Below are 19392 nucleotides of genomic sequence, written 5' to 3'. Positions count from 1 at the left end.
TGGATATTGGTTTCCATTTTTGCTATTGTTAACTTAATTCAAATGTATAACTCTTCATCAAGTGTTTACATTGTCTTGCACATTGCCTGTATATATACATAATCAGTTCTTATAGTAGGCACATCAGTTCCTGTGTCTTTACCGTCCCCAAGTGTACAATGTCTGCTGTCACCACTCCACTACTCAAAGTGGTTGAATAATGGTTTGAGATGATCCAACTTGGATCGAATCGTTGTCAATTTAAATAACGGTTTGGAGTGAGTGTGCAGGCGTTGGAACCACTTTCCCCAACCTCAGAAAACAAGATGGCAGCAAACCTGACAACTGATAACTTGAAGAAGACGGGAATAATCTTGTGTTTCACAGTCCTTGAAATGATGACGGGGCTTACTTCTAAAGTATAATTAAAAACAGTTGTAGTGGAATGCAAACACATATTTATTGTGTATAAGTGGTTATAAATCATACAAATAGTCAATACAAAAAACTGAAGATGAAATGTCACTATGTACATGTACTGAATGCTGTATATTATATGACGTTATTAAGTTAACTGCGGTAAATGCTGCATTTATCGCATCATTTAGTTGCTACATCTCTAGACGTAAGACTCTCCAGACTCGCCAGACATAATGGTGAGTATTACACGACACACATAAAATCAGAGAACACAAGGGCAACCATTAAAACACACGCAAAACTACTACTTCTGGAAATAACAATACTAAATAAATATTAATAACTTTTTCTGATATGAAGGCAAAAAGCTGTAAAATGTAGTTTGAACTGATATCAATAAAAGAGTGCAGTAGAAACACATTACACAGAACTACAGTAAAAAATAAATACAAACAAGAATAAAGGAAAAATGTAAAGGGTACATTTGCTGACTGCCCCTAATACTCCATCAACAATCAACATTCATAAAAAGTAAATAAACAAGCATCGCTCTGACTGCCCACACATATTGTCAGTGAACACAGCAGCATACACAGATATGCCATGTACACTGGCCTTCTGTACACAGACCACACACACACACACACACACACACACACACACACACAAGCAGAGGCAGACTGGAATTTAAGAAATGTAAGTCACACACATTAGTCAACTTTTAAACATTTAAAACCTCCCACAATTCATATAAAATCCCACTCTGACAGAACGCTAATCAATTATGTCAATTCCATTAGAAACCCATTAGCTCATCATGTAATACATGTAAAATAAGTCCACATTATGATTTAAATGAACAAAACGAAACCCTGCTTTATAAGATAGTAAACACACTATAGGCTGATGTTTTCTAATAGACGGTAGCCTTGAAGTTTGACCTCACATGTCCATTAAAATCATCTCATACGAAAGATTTTTCCTGTTGCTTCGCCTCCCCTGACGCCCCTGTCAGTGGGTTGTCCTTCGCTGCTCCGCCGAAAACAGGCAGTGCTCTTGCTCCTGGTGGAGAGGAGCCCAGGTGGAGCAGAGAGCCCCCCACCAGGAGCAGCACGCTGGCCCCCCAGCCCAAGTAGAGCGCCGGCCCCAGCTCTCTCTTTAAAGGCGCTGCAACAGTCGGATCATAGAAGTCCCTGATGATTGTATGGGCAGTCCAACAGATGGGTATCAAGAAGCCCAAGCCAGCCACGAGGAAGAGCAGCCCTGCTATCCTGGCCAGCCGAGCCTTGGAGGCCTGGTTACCGTCCCCCATGCAGTGAGTACACTTGGCCCCTGCCACCCCGAGCATGAGGGCCAGGACGCAGAGGAGCAGGGCGAGAACAGTGAGGCTCCGGGAGGCCTGGGCAGACGTGGGCAGGGCCAGGGTGGAGTCATAGGTCTTGCACTGGATCTGGCCTGTGGTCTGAGACAGGCAGTTCATCCACAGTCCCTCCCACAACACCTGGGCGATCACCAGCTCGCCACCCACGAAGGCGGACACACGCCACAGAGGAGCCGCGCACACCAACGCTCCGCCCACCCAACCCAGCACAGCCAACACCAAGCCCAGCAGCTGAAGACCTGTTGATGCCATGGCCGACGAAGAAGCTCCTCTCTCGCTCTCAATGAAAGACAAATAGAAAAATCTCTCTGATATTTCTCTTGTTTTTCTCAGCAGGAGGTTACTGAGCTCTCAGTAGATGAAAGTGAAAGCTTCCCACGGTATATTCTCAGTCATTCAGTGAGACGTCCAAGGATTGTGAGATCTTGAGATGAGTCCCCTTCTTCTCCTCAGTGTCCTTTCTTGAGCAGCACCCACTGTTAAGATGATAGTTTTCAACAAATTTACAATAAAAGAAGCACATTTTAAATGTGAAAAAAGCTGATCTGAGCCAATGCTGGATGACAGTTGTTTTTTTTTAAGCAGTGCAATACAACAGTAATGTAAGTAAGAATAAGTGCATTAAACTTGCTCCAGCTTGTTTTATTTGGTTCGATCAATTCACTCATTTCCTCACATTGCATCTAAATAAAGCTCTATAAAACATACCTTTTAAATCATTAATCAAGCAACCAGATGTCCACAGATGATCCTTGATGATCCTCGGTGTGTTGCTCGGTGGTATAGTCGCGTGATGTGAGTAGTTGGTGTCTTTCTTCTGTTATGACTGGCCAGCTTGTCTCCTTGGATCTCATACACAGGGGTGTGGGAGGGCAGCAGTGTGTAATACTGAATACTAAATACACACACACACACTGCTAGTTATGCAGAAAATGACAGCACAAGGACACTTTGTTACAGACATTGTTGATTGCTACCATGTTGTCGTTTCTTGCCGTTTGAGGGGCCATATTGGGGCAACGTAAGGAGCCGAGTAGATGAAAGCTGATTGGAGCCTGATGCATTAAGGATGTCACATTATACTGTAGATTTTAGCTTTGTTTGGTGAAAAAAATGAAGGACTATTTTAGGGAGGAGGACGCAGCAAGCAGGTGGGTAAATCAAAAGTTGAGTCACTAGATGGCGTTAGAGAAACTGCCACGATCCCGACACTGGCTTCAACGCCCCCTCGTTTCAGGCGGTTGTGCTCATTGTTTGCATTGTGCTCTTTGCAGAAAGAGGCGTGCTGACAGTAAGCCGGCTAATAAGATGCCTGGCAGTAGTTCAACTTGAGCAGAGTTTGGAATCAAAGTGCATGCTGACGGGCCAAACTTGTTGAAGACTGTGTTGGTTTTCCCTGACCCCCATGGGGCCATACGCAGTTAATACAAGTTTAATTCTGTTCCAATGTATTGTCTTTGTCTCATTTATGCATTTGCTTAGTGTGTAGCATATAGAGAGGCGGCAAGCACATTTCATTGTGCAAACCTTGTGCCTTGATTATCAAGGCACAGGACGTATCAATAGAAGAGTTTGTCCACTAGATCTCTGGTTTCTGTCTACAGTAAGTCAATGCAAGTGAGTCAGGATGTCATGTCTCCTGCTTTAGCTTGTAAGAAGTTTCCATCCAAACGATTTCAACAATGTTTTGATCCCCATGTTTTTGAAAGTTGTAGTTTTGTTTTCCAGGAAACCACTGAGGTGGAGAGAGAGAGAGAGAAAGGGGGAGGGAGAGACAGGTAGGGAGGGAGGGATTACTAGCAAACAAAATTACAGACCGTGTTAGTGGTTCAAAGTCAGGTTTGACTTGTGTTTTCCTGGTATTTCTTTATCTACAACAAGATGGGTTTAACCTCAATGGAAGGTGAGTGTCTTTACTTGTGTGTAGGAATATACTGCATGCAGGCTTTTTGCACTCCTTATGTAAGCTGACCTAAGAGCTCTCAGAAGTTCAAATGAAGTATCTTTCTGTCTTTCTGTCCACAGACTACAGCTCTCCAGTTGTCAGTGACCTGAGGATTGTCCTGCTGGGGAAGACTGGATCAGGAAAGAGTGCAACAGGGAACACCATCCTGGGAAGAACAGCTTTCACCTCAGAGATTTCTCCTTCTTCTGTGACAAAGACATGTGAAAAAGAAAGCGGCCGCTATGATAAAAGATCTGTGAGTGTGGTCGACACCCCGGGAGTCTTTGACACGGCGCTTCAAGAAGACCAGTGGAAAAGTGAAATAGAGAAGTGTATCACGCTGTCTGACCCAGGACCCCATATATTCCTGATAGTCATCAGACTGGATGCACGCTTTACTGAAGAGGAGAAGAATGCCATCAAGTGGATCAAAGACAACTTTGGTGAGGAAGTCTCCAATTACACTCTGGTGCTCTTCACGAGGGGAGACATGCTCAAGGAGTCCACTGAGGATTATATAGAAAAAAGTTCTGAACTTCAGGAGTTAATCAAGGGCTATAAAGGAAGGTACACTGTGTTTGACAACACATACATGAGAAATCGCACTCAGGTGGCTGATCTGTTTGAAAACATAGACGAGCTAGTGCGCTTAAATGGTGACCATTACACCAGAGGCATGTACGAAGAGGCCCAGAGAAAGAAGACTTCGAAGGAATGGTGGAGCAGATGGGCAGGCTATATGAACACTGCGAGCAATCAGTTGTTTGTGGCAGCAACAGTCACAGCTGGCCCTGCAGTTGGTGCTGTTATAGTGGCAGAAGAAGTAGCAGCAGCTTCAGCCATGAGATTGGCTGCAGGCTTCACCGTTGCAGGGATTTCTAAAGCTGTCGGGAGGTGGATGAAACCTAAAGAAGACGGTTGAGTCATGTCAAGCCATGATCATTCAAGAAAACTAGTGAGGTCATTCCATCGATTGCCTTCTTTGATACATAAAATACATATTTGACTTTTATTGGGGCAAAACTGTATTGCATTCCCTCATTTAAATAATGTACATGCATACTCATTAGTCACAGCATGCCTGCTTTGAACCGTAAATGAAGCTTTTATGACCAATCTTTTAATGTTGATGCTATACACTCTAATCCTGAATATCATTCTGTGTGGAGAACACTATTGTAATTGTGCTGTTTGAAAGGAAAGAATAAAATATAACAATGTGACAAGAGCTTCAAAAGGTGTCGTTTGATGTTGTACCAAGTTTGTATTACGTGGAAATCCCAGTGAAGAAAGCAAGCATTCCCACAAAAGCTCCCAGAGCTCCAGTGAGTTCACAAGACCCAGAACCACTGTGGGTTTTATTTAAATGAAAGTGTCTTGTGGGATGATGTTAGCTGAAAAACATACAGTTAGCAACTTCAGTTAACATGACACAGCAGTTATCAGCCGTCAAGTCAAAGCTCCAGTTGATAGATAGAAAAATTACTAAACTTTTTTTAAATACTATTTGGTTCCAATTTTTGAAACATGAACTACAATTAACTTCACCTTGTGCACATAATTCATGAATTTATTTAACGGATGGGAAAAAATGCATTTTTCAGCTCATCAGAAATGAAAATAGAGGCTTGTTCACTGCTGCATTTCTGGACCTGCTCATCTGACGCTGGCCAAGAGAGTGAATAAGTAAATTCCAAAGTGTCAAACTGTTCTTTAAGGGCATAAGAAACAATGCATTATAATGCATGGATAATACATATTATGATGCCATATAACAACACACATAGCTACAGCAATACAAGTATGATTAATCCTTAACCAGGTTTGGTTTGTCTAGAGCCATAGCTTTGTTGGGCGAACATCTGAAACAACTGGCTCTATGAGAACACAGGCATCGCATCAGATGAGTCACTTCCTGTCTTCCACTCCACCGCTCATAGTGGCATAATCAACCTCACACTCAACTCTTTTTATAGAGACCATTTCTTCAGCAGAAAGCAGTTCCAATGAAAACCGTTGACAGCACATTGTATTGACTATACCAGGGGTCGGCAACCTTTACTATCCAAAGAGCCATTTTGCCCTATTTTCCACCAAATAAAATTCTTCTGGAGCCGCAAAAGCTATTTGACGTCAAATTTCTCGCCACATATCAAGCATTCAGGTAAACCAGCATCGTTGGCAGTGAAAGCAAATTAATACGTCCACACAGAATTAAACTCTCTATTTACCTCCGTGACTTTTCTTCTTTTTGAGTCATCCATTGATAGTTTACCAAGGGCGGGTCTCCAGATCATGATCATCAAACTACAAGGAAAGGCGCTGCACGTCATAAGATGTAAGTGGCGGATCGCGTAGTGCGGCCCTTGTGATCATATTACCATTTTGCCCGACAGGGTTCGAATCCAGGTTGATGCAATCTTTCCATAAATACATTTTCTTCAATGTATTTCTTCATACGGGCTGTGATGTAGTGCTCACTTATACAATCATAATCCCCGCAATATATATGAGATGTGGCTTTTAGATCTGCAGCAATATGTTTGTGAATGTGTGACGAATCTGGCAACAGAGGCAGAAAACAGCTGCTGCTGTTATGCGAACACAACACATGCACGGAAGGGAAACCAGTAGGTGTGAAAACCAGTAGGACCGGCACCTACTGCCTGCCCAGTGTACGTGAATAGTCACGTGATATTCGTTGTCAGGCGTTTAAGTCTGGACGGAGATCATCTCGAAAACAATGCTTAAACGCCGTGTGGACGGAGGACTCAGGGAGCCGCAACAGAGGGGCCAAAGAGCCGCATGTTGCCGACCCCTGACCTAGACACAGAAGATGAAATGTTGTTTAACTGAAAAGGCAGCCAAAGGTGCTGCATTTGTTTTAATGTCATCTTTTTTCAAAGCTTTTTGTTTAAGGATACAGAGATTAAATTTGTCAATTTGTGTCGTACCAGTTATATTACTCTTATTGTATGTGTTTATACTTTGTAAGTATAATATAGTTTGAGTTGTATTATTTTAAATTTTTTTATACTACCTTATTCTGTTTCTTTTTATAGCTATGTTCCCCAATTGTATTCTAAATTTAATTTCTTTGTCTCATTTACACAATGTCGTAGTGTGCACTGTGGAGGGGGGAGAACTGCATTTCATTGTGCAGTTCTGTATTGTGTAATGCCGAAAAGGATATCCCTGAACCATGATTATTTATTAAAGGGACATATCAGCAGAAAAGTGGCACGTCTCCATTAAGAATTTGTACCAAATTCAAGATTAGGGTGTCACCTGCTCTCCATCTAAACTATTTTCTTTCAAAACTCAATGTTCTGAACACAATTGTCAAAAGCTTTCTGAAAGTTACAGTTTCACTTTCCCGGAAATCACTTAGGAGAGAGAGTTAGAGAGAGAGAGAGAGCGAGAGAGAGAGAGAGAGAGAGAGAGAGAAAGAGAGAGAGAGGGGAATAACTAGCACACACAAGTACAGACTAATGTGATCTGGAAGAAATGCAAACATCAATAGAACAGTTAGTCCACTAGATCTCTGGTTTCTGTCTACAGTAAGTCAATGCAAGTGAGTCAGGATGTCATGTCTCCTGCTTTAGCTTGTAAGAAGTTTCCATCCAAACGATTTCAACAATGTTTTGATCCCCATGTTTTTGAAAGTTGTAGTTTCGTTTTCCAGGAAACCACTGAGGTGGAGAGAGAGCGAGAGAGAGAGAGAGAGAGAGCGGAAAAGAGAGAGGGAGGGAGGGATTACTAGCAAACAAAAATACAGACATCTTGTGATCTGGAAGGAAAGGTTAAGAAACGCACAGACCATGTTAGTGGTTCAAAGTCAGGTTTGACTTGTGTTTTCCTGGTATTTCTTATAACAAGATTGGTTTGACCTCAATGGAAGGTGAGTGTCTTTACTAGTGTGTAGGAATATACTGTATGCAGGCTTTTTGCACTCCTTATGTAAGCTGACCTAAAAGCTCTCAGAAGTTCAAATGAAGTGTCTTTCTGTCTTTCTGTCCACAGACTGCAGCTCTCCAGTTGTCAGTGACCTGAGGATTGTCCTGCTGGGGAAGACTGGATCAGGAAAGAGTGCAACAGGGAACACCATCCTGGGAAGAAGAGCTTTCACCTCACAGATTTCTCCTTCTTCTGTGACAAAGACATGTGAAAAAGAAAGCGGCCACTATGATAAAAGAACTGTGAGTGTGGTCGACACCCCAGGAGTCTTTGACACGGCGCTTCAAGAAGACCAGTGGAAAAGTGAAATAGAGAAGTGTATCACGCTGTCTGACCCAGGACCCCATATATTCCTGATAGTCATCAGACTGGATGTACGCTTTACTGAAGAGGAGAAGAATGCCATCAAGTGGATCAAAGACAACTTTGGTGAGGAAATCTCCAATTACACTCTGGTGCTCTTCACGAGGGGAGACATGCTCAAGGAGGAGTCCATTGAGGATTATATAGAAAAAAGTTCTGAACTCAAGGAGTTAATCAGGAGCTTTAGAGAAAGGTACACTGTGTTTGAAAACACATATATGGGAAATCGCACTCAGGTGGCTGATCTGTTTGAAAAGATAGACAAGCTAGAGCGCTTAAATGGTGACCATTACACCAGAGGCATGTACGAAGAGGCCCAGAGAAAGAAGAGTTCGAAGGAACGGTGGAGCAGATGGGCAGGCTATATGAACACTGTAATCAGTTGATTGTGGCAGCAGTAGTCACAGCTGCCCCTGCAGTTGCTGCTGTTGCAGTGGCAGAAGAAGTAGCAGCAGCTTCAACCATAGAAACGGCTATAGCCCTCACCGGTGCAGGGATTTCTAGAGTTGTCGGGAGGTGGATGTAACCTAAATAAGACAGTTGAGTCATGTCAAGCCATGATCATTTAAGAAAACAAGTGAGGTCATTCCATCGATTGCCTTCTTTGATACATAAAATTCATATTTGACTTTTATTGGGGCAAAACTGTATTGCATTCCGTCATTTAAATAATGTACATGCATACTAATTAGTCACAGCATGCCTGCTTTGAACCGTAAATGAAGCTTTTATGACCAATCTTTTAATGTTGATGCTATACACTCTAATCCTGAATATCATTCTGTGTGGAGAACACTATTGTAATTGTGCTGTTTGAAAGGAAAGAATAAAATATAACAATGTGACAAGAGCTTCAAAAGGTGTCGTTTGATGTTGTACCAAGTTTGTATTACGTGGAAATCCCAGTGAAGAAAGCAAGCATTCCCACAAAAGCTCCCAGAGCTCCAGTGAATTCACAAGACGCAGAACCACTGTGGGTTTTATTTAAATGAAAGTGATTTGTGGGATGATGAAAGCTGAAAAACATACAGTTAGCAACTTCAGTTAACATGACACAGCAGTTATCAGCCGTCAAGTCAAAGCTCCAGTTGATATTTAGAAAATGACAAAACTTTTTTAAAATACTTGGTTCCAATTTTTTAAACATGAACTACAATTAAATTCACATTCTGCACATAATTCATGAATTTATCTAACGGATGGGAAAAAATGCATTTTTCAACTGATCAGAAACATAAGAAACAATGCATTATAATACATGGATAATACATATTATGATGCCATATAACAACACACATAGCTACAGCATTACAAGTCTGATTAATCCTTTACCAGGTTTGTTTTGTGTAAAAGGACAAAAGGTTTTATGAACATCATTGTACTCTCTGCACAGTGGAAGATGATTAAAGCTGCCAACATTATTTTATGATGAATCATAGGTTCCTTCAAGCAAAGGGAACATACTGATCACAGTTGATCTGGTAACCACAGTCACATTTAACATTCTTTAAAGATATTTAAGGAACAGAAACAGAGCCATAGCCTTATTGAGCGAACATCTGGAACAACTGGCTCTATGAGAACACAGGCATCGCATCAGATAAGTCACTTCCTGTCTTCCACTCCACCGCTCATAGTGGCATAATCAACCTCACACTCAACTCTTTTTATAGAGACCATTTCTTCAGCAGAAAGTAGTTCCAATGAAAACCGTTGACAGCACATTGTATTGACTAGACACAGAAGATGAAATGTTGTTAAACTAAAAAGGCAGCCAAAGGTGCTGCATTTGTTTGAATGTCATCTTTTTTCAAATCTTTTTGTTTAAGAATACAGAGATTGAATTTGTCAATTTGTGTCGTTGTGTTTATTATTTATAGTTTGCATTACTACCTCACTCCCACTACACTGTGTTTCTTTGCACTGTAACATACTAGTTATATTACTCTTATTGTATCTGTTTATACTTTGTAAGTATAATATAGTTTGAGTTGTATTATTTTCAATTTTTTTATTCTACCTTATTCTGTTTCTTTTTATAGCTATTTTCCCCAATTTCATTCTAAATTTAATTTCTTTGTCTCATTTACACAATGTCGTAGTGTGCACTGTGGAGGGGGGAGAACTGCATTTCATTGTGCAGTTCTGTATTGTGTAATGCCGAAAAGGATATCCCTGAACCATGATTATTTATTAAAGGGACATAGCAGTAGAAAAGTGGCACGTCTCCATTAAGAATTTGTACCAAATTCAAGATTAGGGTTCACCTGCTCTCCATCTAAACTATTTTCTTTCAAAACTCAATGTTCTGAACCCAAATGTCAACAGCTTTCTGAAAGTTACAGTTTCACTTTCCCGGAAATCACTTAGGAGGAGAGAGAGAGAGAGAGAGAGAGAGAGAGAGAGAGAGAGAGAGAGAGAGAGAGAGAGAGAGAAGGGGGGGGGGCGGAATAGCACACACACGTACAGACTAATGTGATCTGGAAGAAATGCAAACATCAATAGAAGAGTTTGTCCACTAGATCTCTGGTTTCTGTCTACAAAAAGTTGATGCAAGTGAGTCAGGATGTCATGTCTCCTGCTTTAGCTTGTAAGAAGTTTCCATCCAAACGATTTCAATAATGTTTTGATCCCCATGTTTTTGAAAGTTGTAGTTTCGTTTTCCAGGAAACCACTGAGGTGGAGAGAGAGAGAGAGACAGGTAGGGAGGGAGGGATTACTAGCAAACAAAATTACAGCCAGTGTTAGTGGTTCAAAGTCAGGTTTGACTTGTGTTTTCCTGGTATTTCTTTATCTACAACAAGATGGGTTTAACCTCAATGGAAGGTGAGTGTCTTTACTTGTGTGTAGGAATATACTGTATGCAGGCTTTTTGCACTCCTTATGTAAGCTGACCTAAGAGCTCTCAGAAGTTCAAATGAAGTATCTTTCTGTCTTTCTGTCCACAGACTACAGCTCTCCAGTTGTCAGTGACCTGAGGATTGTCCTGCTGGGGAAGACTGGATCAGGAAAGAGTGCAACAGGGAACACCATCCTGGGAAGAACAGCTTTCACCTCACAGATTTCTCCTTCTTCTGTGACAAAGACATGTGAAGAAGAAAGCGGCCACTATGATAAAAGATTTGTGAGTGTGGTCGACACCCCGGGAGTCTTTGACACGGTGCTTCAAGAAGACCAGTGGAAAAGTGAAATAGAGAAGTGTATCACGCTGTCTGACCCAGGACCCCATATCTTCCTGATAGTCATCAGACTGGATGTACGCTTTACTGAAGAGGAGAAGAATGCCATCAAGTGGATCCAAAATAACTTTGGTGAGGAAATCTCCAATTACACTCTGGTGCTCTTCACGAGGGGAGACATGCTCAAGGAGGAATCCATTGAAGATCATTTAAACCAAGATCCTGAACTCAAGGAGTTAATCAAGGGCTATAAAGGAAGGTACACTGTGTTTGACAACACTTGCATGGGAAATCGCACTCAGGTGGCTGATCTGTTAGAAAAGATAGACGAGATAGTGCGCTTAAATGGTGACCATTACACCAGAGGCATGTACGAAGAGGCCCAGAGAAAGAAGAGTTCAAAGGAACGGTGGAGCAGATGGGCAGGCTATATGAACACGGCGAGTAATCAGTTTATTGTGGCAGCAGTAGTCATAGCTGCAGTTAACGCCCCTGTAGTTGGTGCCTCTGCAGCAGCTATATCCATGAGACCATTGTTAATGGTCACTGGTGCTGGTATTTCTAAAGCCATCGAGCGGTGGATAAAACCCAAAACAATAGACAGTTGAGGAACTTGTGAGGTCATAACTTTGATTGTCTTTTCATATATTTTTTTGCAATACTTGCATAGATATTAGTCACAGCTTGCCTGCTTCGAACGATCTTTTAAATGTTGATGCTTTACACTCTAACCCTGAATATCATTCTGTGTGGAGAACACTATTGTAATTGTTCTGTTTGATTTGTAAGACTATAATAAAACAATGTGACAAGTGCTTCAAAAGGTTTCGTTTGTTTTTGTGTGAAAGCAATAATTCCCACAAAAGCTTCCAGAGCTACACACTGTTGCCTGTTTGGCATTAAGAGCAAGCACAATCAAAATGCTTGTAAAGTTACTTTTCACATCAGAAAAGTTACCTTTTGTCTGCTCTCCACCACTTACACTCTCAGTATGTCTGCATGGTTGCATCCCATACGGATAAATGTGAAAATATGTTGTTCGCTAATTTATCTGATCACATTTGACTTTAGATTTTTTTTTTTCCCACCGTGATTGTTGACCAAATGTATATCTACGTTTTGCATTTCATTCTAATACTGAATTGTACAATAACATTGAAACTGAACCTTAATCTTTGAACTTTGAGATGTTCAGTTGCAGTGCATTTCATGCATTTACTGTAAATGCTTGTCAAATCCAGTAACCACTCCAGGCATGAAAGCATTAATTGTTTGGCGTGAATGTCTCACCTATAACGTGTTTTACTGTACAGGTTTTAATGTGATGTAATGAATATCAAATCATCACAAATGGGAAATACTGCATGTGACAACATTTAAATGTTACGATTTAGGATTTTATTCAAATGGAAATACAGTATTGAATATCTTCCACCTCAATATCCAATTTGAGTCTTTGAAAACACGACCCAAGTCTGTCCTCTACTGGACAAAAAAGTAAACCTGAGGAGATTGTTTCCTTTAGATATAAAGCCGCACAGAGAGGAGGTTGTCTTTCTTGGGTTAAAATCTTGATTTGATGGATGCAAATCTGAATTATTTTTAAATATGTAATTAAAAAACACTACTTAACTTGTACAAAGAAAACTAGCATTTAAAAGGTAAAGTACCCTTACTTTGATCAATATGTGGTTGACTCAGACCGGCCTCCAGCTCATCATTTGGTCATTGTGTTGTAGATGTTATGTGCTGGCGGCTGGCAGGGATGTGCTGGCAGTATGGTGAGGGGCTTGCTATGTTAACAATGCCTCCTCAGTGAAACGTGATCGGCCAGCGGACGTTTACCATTGTCTCTGGTTTCCTTTAGGGAAGTGAGCTAGTAGTGTTACTAATAATAAAGCAAGGCCATCACAGTTTAAATAAGGAACAGCAGTAGATCTGCATGAATATTCTATTTGAGCAATTATGACAAGTTATGAAAGTATAAACTGTGCAAAAAATAATGTACTTAAACACTTTATGAGACCCATAACACAATATCTCAATACATTCTAACAGTATTTATTTGGAATCTCATAATCCCGATGTGGCTTTCATGTATACGCTCCAAACAATGAATGAGTGAAAAAAACAACAAAAAGGAAAACGCATTTCATACCGTTTGTTTACTGTCAGCATTGAAATCACATACTTCTGTTATTGCAATGTTGTGTCAAAACTTAATCATTTCGGAAGCAGAATGCAGAAAAGGCCATAACGACACCATTCACTGATGAGCTCTAAACAGTAAATAGTAATGTGTGCAACACTTCCACTGTATATTAAGGGTCACATACTGCAGATGTCCTTTGTTACGTTTGTTATACTGGAACAGTTGCTTTGGCTTTGCATCGTATGCCCTTCCATAAGCAAAAGGCAGCTAAACCACAAAGCACCCCCAAGACGAGCACAGGAGCTCCTAGAGCCAAAGCCACCACGGTGTTGGCTCCCACGGCTATAATCACCCCGGCTACCACCAGCAGAACAGCAGCAGCCAAGGCCACACGCAAATTCTTTCTCTTGACCTTTTTCTCCTTTTCTCTCTCTTTCTCTTTCTTCTCCCTCTCTGCATCCCACATTTTCTTCTCCTCCTCTTTCTTCTCTTCCTCCTCCTGCTTCTTCCGCTCCTCCTCCTCTCTCAGCTTCCTCTGGGCTTTCTCATACAGCTCATTGGTGTAGTGTTTCCCCCCGTTATCCTGTATCATTTCCTTGATCATGTTGATCAGCTCTTTGACCTGTACTCGGTCCTCTGCGTCGTTGTTGTTGAAGGCATGGTACCTGCGTCCGAATGTAATCGAGAGTCTCCGCAGCTCCTTGCACTCCTTCAAAGCATTGTCAGCTTTGGCATGATCTTTGCACGTAAACAGCATGATAGTGTACATGGAGGCGTCGTCTCCGAAGTTATCCTGGATCCACTTCACAGCGTTTCTTTCCTCCTCGGTGAACCGTACCCCGAGCCTGATCACCAGTAGGAAGGCGTGAGGGCCGGGCACCGACATCTTGACGCACTCCTCTATTCTGGTTTTTAACTCTTCCTCTGTGATGCCTGTATCAAACAGACCTGGTGTGTCGATCACCTGGACTACAGTCCCGTCCACTTCCCCGTTCTGTGTCTCACAGTGTTTGGTCACAGACACGGGGCTCGGGTCCTCTTTGAAGGTGGCTCTTCCAAGGATGGTGTTTCCTGATGCACTCTTGCCCGACCCAGTCTTGCCCACCAGGACTATCCTCAACCCTCCGGACAAATCCAGAGCTGTAAAGGCAGAAGCAACAATGAATGCAGAGCACAACTCAAAAGTGAATGCTTTCTTTCTTTCTTTTTCTAGTCAGCAGTGAGTGTTTTGAATCATGGTCACCACTTGCTAAGATTGTGAAAGACCTGTTTGGGTTGTGTATCTCCCTCTTGTATAACTTGCTTTATCTTTTTAGCTGATTTCTTTAAAAGGCAACCTGTTGAGTTTTTCTGACTGAGTTTTTTTTTTCGAGCATGAGGAAGCACAACTTATCGACAGTTGGTGGCAGTGATGTGCAAGAAGTGAAGCCTATGTGCCAACAAAGGCAAAAAGAATGCTTCAAGCAGGCAAACATGGTGGTGAACCACGGATGTAGTAAGAGACAACAGCGTTACGCCGCCAGCCAGCAAATAAGGTTGATTATTGATTATCATGGAGGTAAAACTTTAACCTATAAAAAGATATCTTTATGTCTGTGTCGTCATTCCAATGTTATGTCTATGTGTTGAGTGTGACCACGCAGACGGGGCCAGCAGGAGACACACTTAAGTCCATGCGCTTGGCTTAGTGATTTTTGTTCAAATGACTGGCCGCCATCCTGCAGTTCAGTGATTCAGATCTTAAAACACATGTATGATGTAAATATTGCATAATTAAAAAAAATATTATAAAAATCAGCAGTGCAAGTGTTTGAGAAGTAAGGAATTCAAGTGTACACACAGTGTGTGTTTGGTGAGAAACACTGAATGTAGACATGACTTTGTTAAACATATTGTAGAAGAGCATTCAACCAGTTACCGTCTGGGAAAGATTTGCAGGACAAATGATTAATTACAATTAAAACTGCACAGTCTTATGTTTTATTGGAGAAAACATGTATTAATGACCACTGAAAACGCCACTTTCCTTATATGGTGCAGAAAGTTGATGATTGACTAATAAGCAATTAAGTCTGCAGTTACAGATGTAAGGAACCTAAAGAAAGTTTTTAACAAAGCTTACAACCACCCCAAATGTGTTACTGATCAAAATGCATTAATAGTCCTTGTATTTACGTTAATAGCGTCACTAGGAACGGTCTAGGTAAAGGGTTCCATTGTTAGAAGGTCGTAAACAGATATAGAGAGACAATGAATGAGCATACCGTCAACGTTATTCAGACCACACCCATCCGACCGAGGTAGAGTTTTCTGTTTCTTTTCTCGCAGTGGTATTGCTGTGATATGAAATAATACCATAGAGACACACACAAAAAATACACAATGACATCATTATCAAGGTCTACGTTTTTACGATTTCCCTCTTGTGCCCTTTCCAGCGTCACAGTGAAAGTGTTACATCTTTCAGGAACCAAAAGATCCCCTCTGTTTTATTTTAAACACAAGTCAGATAGGTTGTCTTACCTTCAGCCATTACTTCAGATTTATATTTTCCCGTTCCCTCGTGGCCAAATGCGTTCTTCCAGGCCCGAGTTGTGAACTCAGACAAGCTCTGTGGCTTCAGCTTCGACATTAGTATTGTGGGAAACTTCTGGAAGCCTGGCCTTTGCTCAGGGGGCTTCCTATTTCCTTGTATTGTCTTTAGTTAACATCTGAAAATGTGCATCCCCAAAGAGGCTGTCCACAGCTCTGTGAATAGGTTTGTGTATGGGCATGGCTGCTATGTGTACCACAACACGAGAAGAGCATTCAAGCTCTTTAGTTGATAAACATTGTCTTAGTATAACCACATTCACTTTTAACCTTTAAAAAGAGTTCTGCCTGTCTGCCATCACTAATACAGATGTGTATTGATCCGTCTTCAATCCAGATGTTTCTAATATGGTTTGTATTTGGTGTCCTGAGTGAGTCAGTAAAGATAGAAAATTAAATCAGAGATGAAAGCCAGGAGAAGTAAACTGAATTTCAGACTACATACACTACTACATAAACATATCTATAGTTAAAGTGCAATTAAAAGTCAAAGTGCTCCACTCTCTCTTTTCTGATCCTATCTTTCTTCGCTCTTCCTCCTCCTCACTCTTTTTCCTCTCTTCCTCCAGTTTCTCCTGGTACACCTCATTGGTGTATGTCTTCACCATGCTCTCTATCTTATCTCGAAGTTCTCTGTCCTGGATTCTGCTTTGTCCCTTCTTATTGATGAGGGAGCGGTACCTTCCTTCACACTGGTCGATCAGTCTTTGTAGATGTTTGCGCTCTGCCACATAGTCGTCCATAGATTGAACAGGACTGTGGTACACATTGTGTCATTCTGGATCCTCATCACAGCTGCCTTCTCCTCCTCAGTGAAACTTGTCTTCAAACTGATCACTTACAGAAAAGCATTGGGTCCAGGGACTGACTGGTTAATACACTCCTCAATAGTTACTTTTACTTCTTCTTGAGCTTTGTGTCAAACAGTCCTGGGCTGTCGATGACAACAATATTCTTGTCACCATCGTTGACCTCTTCTCTGTCACAGCCTTTAGTCACAGACACGGGTGACATTTCCTCTTTAAAGGCCTTTTCACTCCCCGGGATGGTCTTTCCAGATCCAGTTTTTTCCTACCCGAATGAGCCTCGGGTCTTTCACATGTGTTGAACCTGCTGACAATTAATAAAACACGGTGTCAACAATTGAAATAGTTGATTTTAGGAGGTGTGGAAGTGTGTTTGTTTAAATGTTAAAATATGTCCAAACATTTGTCAAGAATTATTGATAAAATCACACTTTACTGCTTTCATTTTAAAATACTGAATGTGTGGTTTGATCCAGAATAACTCTGTATTCCCATTCACAGCAACAATCAGAACACACAAAACTGTCAAAACAGTGACGCTGAACTGTTTTAAGTTCCAGGTTTCACTTTTAGCATCACTACATTTATTTTAATTTCCTTGGCAAACAATACTTCTAGAGCAATAATGGCATACACCAACTGAACAGGCTAAACCAGCAGAGGTTAATAATAGAGAGGAGGGAGTCAAAACCTGGTGGCAGGTGTGTGTTTGTGTGTGTGTGCTTGTTCCACCATTATCATTTAAATTCTCTAGCACTTGCGTGACAAGCCGCCGGCCTCCATTCATCTTTATCTCCGTGGCATGATCTCGCCCCAGCTGCTGTGAACTAGTGACTGATTGGACTGTTGACAAGCACTATTCTCCGTACCCTCGTTGTAGACACGCTTACACTCCCACCTCATGTTTGAAGTCATAGAAAGACCTAAAACGTTGGTGATTACATTAGTAGTGGATGTGCTGATCCTACACGGGTTGTGTGCATCAGGAGACCCACATTCATAGAAGAGGCTTTTTCCAAGATGGAGGTTTTACAAACTAGCCAGACAATTCAGTGGGCAGCATCAACATCACTTCCCAACCTAGACCAAGGTCTCCACAAAATGAGGAAAACACCGTAGAACAGCAGAGAAAAGAGAAGATAAGAGAAACATGGTTCACATTGACAAAAACTGGACAGAAAGCTGTAACAGTTAGCACAATATAAGTACAATAAGTACAATATCCATTTATCTTCCTGCTGAGCTCGTAGAGTGTGAATAACAAAACGCAAAGCTATGCGTCAGGTTTGTAGAACTGGTGGGTTGAGATGGTGAGCATGCCTCAGTAGAATAACAACCTTTCCTGTGAAGGACAAGTAGAGAAACAGTGTCACGTTTCAGCAGTTCACCTAGAAAGAAGCCTGTTGTCCTACTTGTGTGCATGGACCTGTATGTGTGTGTCAGAGAAACAGACAGAGAGACAGAACAACAAGAACATAATGTGAATCCCCCGAGGCTCAGAGGCTGGAGTGTTTGGCTGTGTGTGTGTGTGTGTGTGTTTTTTGTTTGTGTGTGCAGTGATTGCTATAACAAAGGCGTCAAGTGTCACTGCACGCGCAATAAAGTGGTTGGGGCCACACAGGAGTGAAATTGGTTCAGATTTCCTGCAGTGTGAACTTCCAATCGCGTGACAGCAGAAAAGCAAAGTTCAGACTGCCTCGCTGCAGAGGCAGCAAACATAGAAGGACAAACCGTTATCAATATGTCAATAAACATAACATTAACTCCTCCGAATACTTCAAACAAACAGGCAATAATAATAATGAGGGAAAGAAATGTATGAAAATAAAGTGTGTTTTCTTATATTACAGGACTAGCAATGCTCTTACTTTTTCCTATGTCTTCTTCATGGATTATTAACTGGTGACTTTTGGCATTGGTAGGTTTACTCTCAATCATTTTGCACATACATTGCATATAGCCATCAATGCATATTCAGGACCACTATTAGATTTTTCTTGTTTTAAATCACAAATCTGGAGATAATGAAAAGTCAGCCGTTTTCAACCAGTTGCAGTAAAGTAAGCATAATTAGCGTGTGGCTATCTAATATCAGCCATCAAAATTCAGAATCCTTTGCCTGTTTTTGTCTACCCACCTCAGTTTACAATATTGTTAAAACAAATACTCTGAGTTTCGAGTGGTAAACCTGCCCTGTGACCTTTACTGCTTCTAGCCTTAAACAGGCACATCAACACTAAGTCTTAGTTAACTCTCTTAGGGGCTTAGTGAACGGTCAATTGTCATTTCTGTTAATTGTATCTTCATTTACGACTGCATGATAAATTATTGTTTTTCTTTTTGGTGAGTTATACGATAAAGGATAATACACACTGATGAATGTTAGCTGGATATATGTTTTCTTGGAGGAGATGATGAGTGAGCACCAGGTATGCAGGTATATCACTGCTCATCTCTTGAATGACATAGAAGAAAATGTTACAGGTCTTCAAGTGATTTTTCGTTAAGCCACTAAATATAACATGTTAGTGGATATTAGCCTGAAATCGTCCTACATGTTCTTGGTAACAGTTATTTTTACTCAAAAAATAGTTTTTTTCTGAGGTCCCCAAATGACT

General features: G+C 41.2%; 5 protein-coding genes across 6 annotated transcripts; 3 read left to right on the top strand and 2 right to left on the bottom strand.

Annotated features, from left to right (window-relative positions):
- Positions 1-545: 545 nt before the first annotated feature.
- On the bottom strand, positions 546-2587 carry LOC306695858 (claudin-4-like). Its single transcript, XM_079159272.1, has 2 exons — positions 2489-2587; positions 546-2256 (listed from the first exon to the last, which is right to left on the bottom strand). The coding sequence occupies exon 2, from the start codon at positions 2030-2032 to the stop codon at positions 1364-1366; it is 669 nt and encodes a 222-aa protein (XP_079015398.1). The 5' UTR covers positions 2033-2256; positions 2489-2587; the 3' UTR covers positions 546-1363.
- Positions 2588-3582: 995 nt separating this feature from the next.
- LOC306695848 (GTPase IMAP family member 4-like) lies at positions 3583-8896 on the top strand. 2 transcript variants are annotated; one of them, XM_079159261.1, is made up of 3 exons: positions 3583-3683; positions 3806-4536; positions 8480-8896. In XM_079159261.1, exons 1-3 carry the CDS (start codon positions 3662-3664, stop codon positions 8492-8494), a joined length of 768 nt encoding a protein of 255 aa, XP_079015387.1. In that variant the 5' UTR covers positions 3583-3661; the 3' UTR covers positions 8495-8896. The 2 variants fall into 2 exon arrangements, with proteins under 2 accessions (XP_079015387.1, XP_079015386.1); XM_079159260.1 differs by lacking the exon at positions 8480-8896 and having other exon boundaries at positions 3806-4955.
- LOC306696318 (GTPase IMAP family member 4-like) lies at positions 7486-8896 on the top strand. Its single transcript, XM_079159903.1, is given in 3 exon segments — positions 7486-7626; positions 7749-8417; positions 8420-8896. Coding segments are annotated over 3 exon segments (828 nt in total). The 5' UTR covers positions 7486-7619; the 3' UTR covers positions 8572-8896.
- Positions 8897-10770: 1874 nt separating this feature from the next.
- LOC306696317 (GTPase IMAP family member 4-like) lies at positions 10771-12034 on the top strand. Its single transcript, XM_079159902.1, has 2 exons — positions 10771-10871; positions 10994-12034. The coding sequence occupies exons 1-2, from the start codon at positions 10850-10852 to the stop codon at positions 11830-11832; spliced, it is 861 nt and encodes a 286-aa protein (XP_079016028.1). The 5' UTR covers positions 10771-10849; the 3' UTR covers positions 11833-12034.
- Positions 12035-13310: 1276 nt separating this feature from the next.
- On the bottom strand, positions 13311-16008 carry LOC306696277 (GTPase IMAP family member 9-like; the record flags this gene model as incomplete). The annotated part of the gene is made up of 3 exons (XM_079159855.1): positions 13311-14516; positions 15641-15712; positions 15900-16008. 3 exons carry the CDS (start codon positions 16006-16008, stop codon positions 13585-13587), a joined length of 1113 nt encoding a protein of 370 aa, XP_079015981.1. The 3' UTR covers positions 13311-13584.
- Positions 16009-19392: the final 3384 nt, after the last annotated feature.

Source organism: Pholis gunnellus, assembly GCF_910591455.1.
Source record: "Pholis gunnellus genome assembly, chromosome: 5".
Classification (NCBI taxonomy): Eukaryota; Metazoa; Chordata; class Actinopteri; order Perciformes; family Pholidae; genus Pholis; species Pholis gunnellus.
This window is presented reverse-complemented; position numbering and strand designations above follow the sequence as displayed.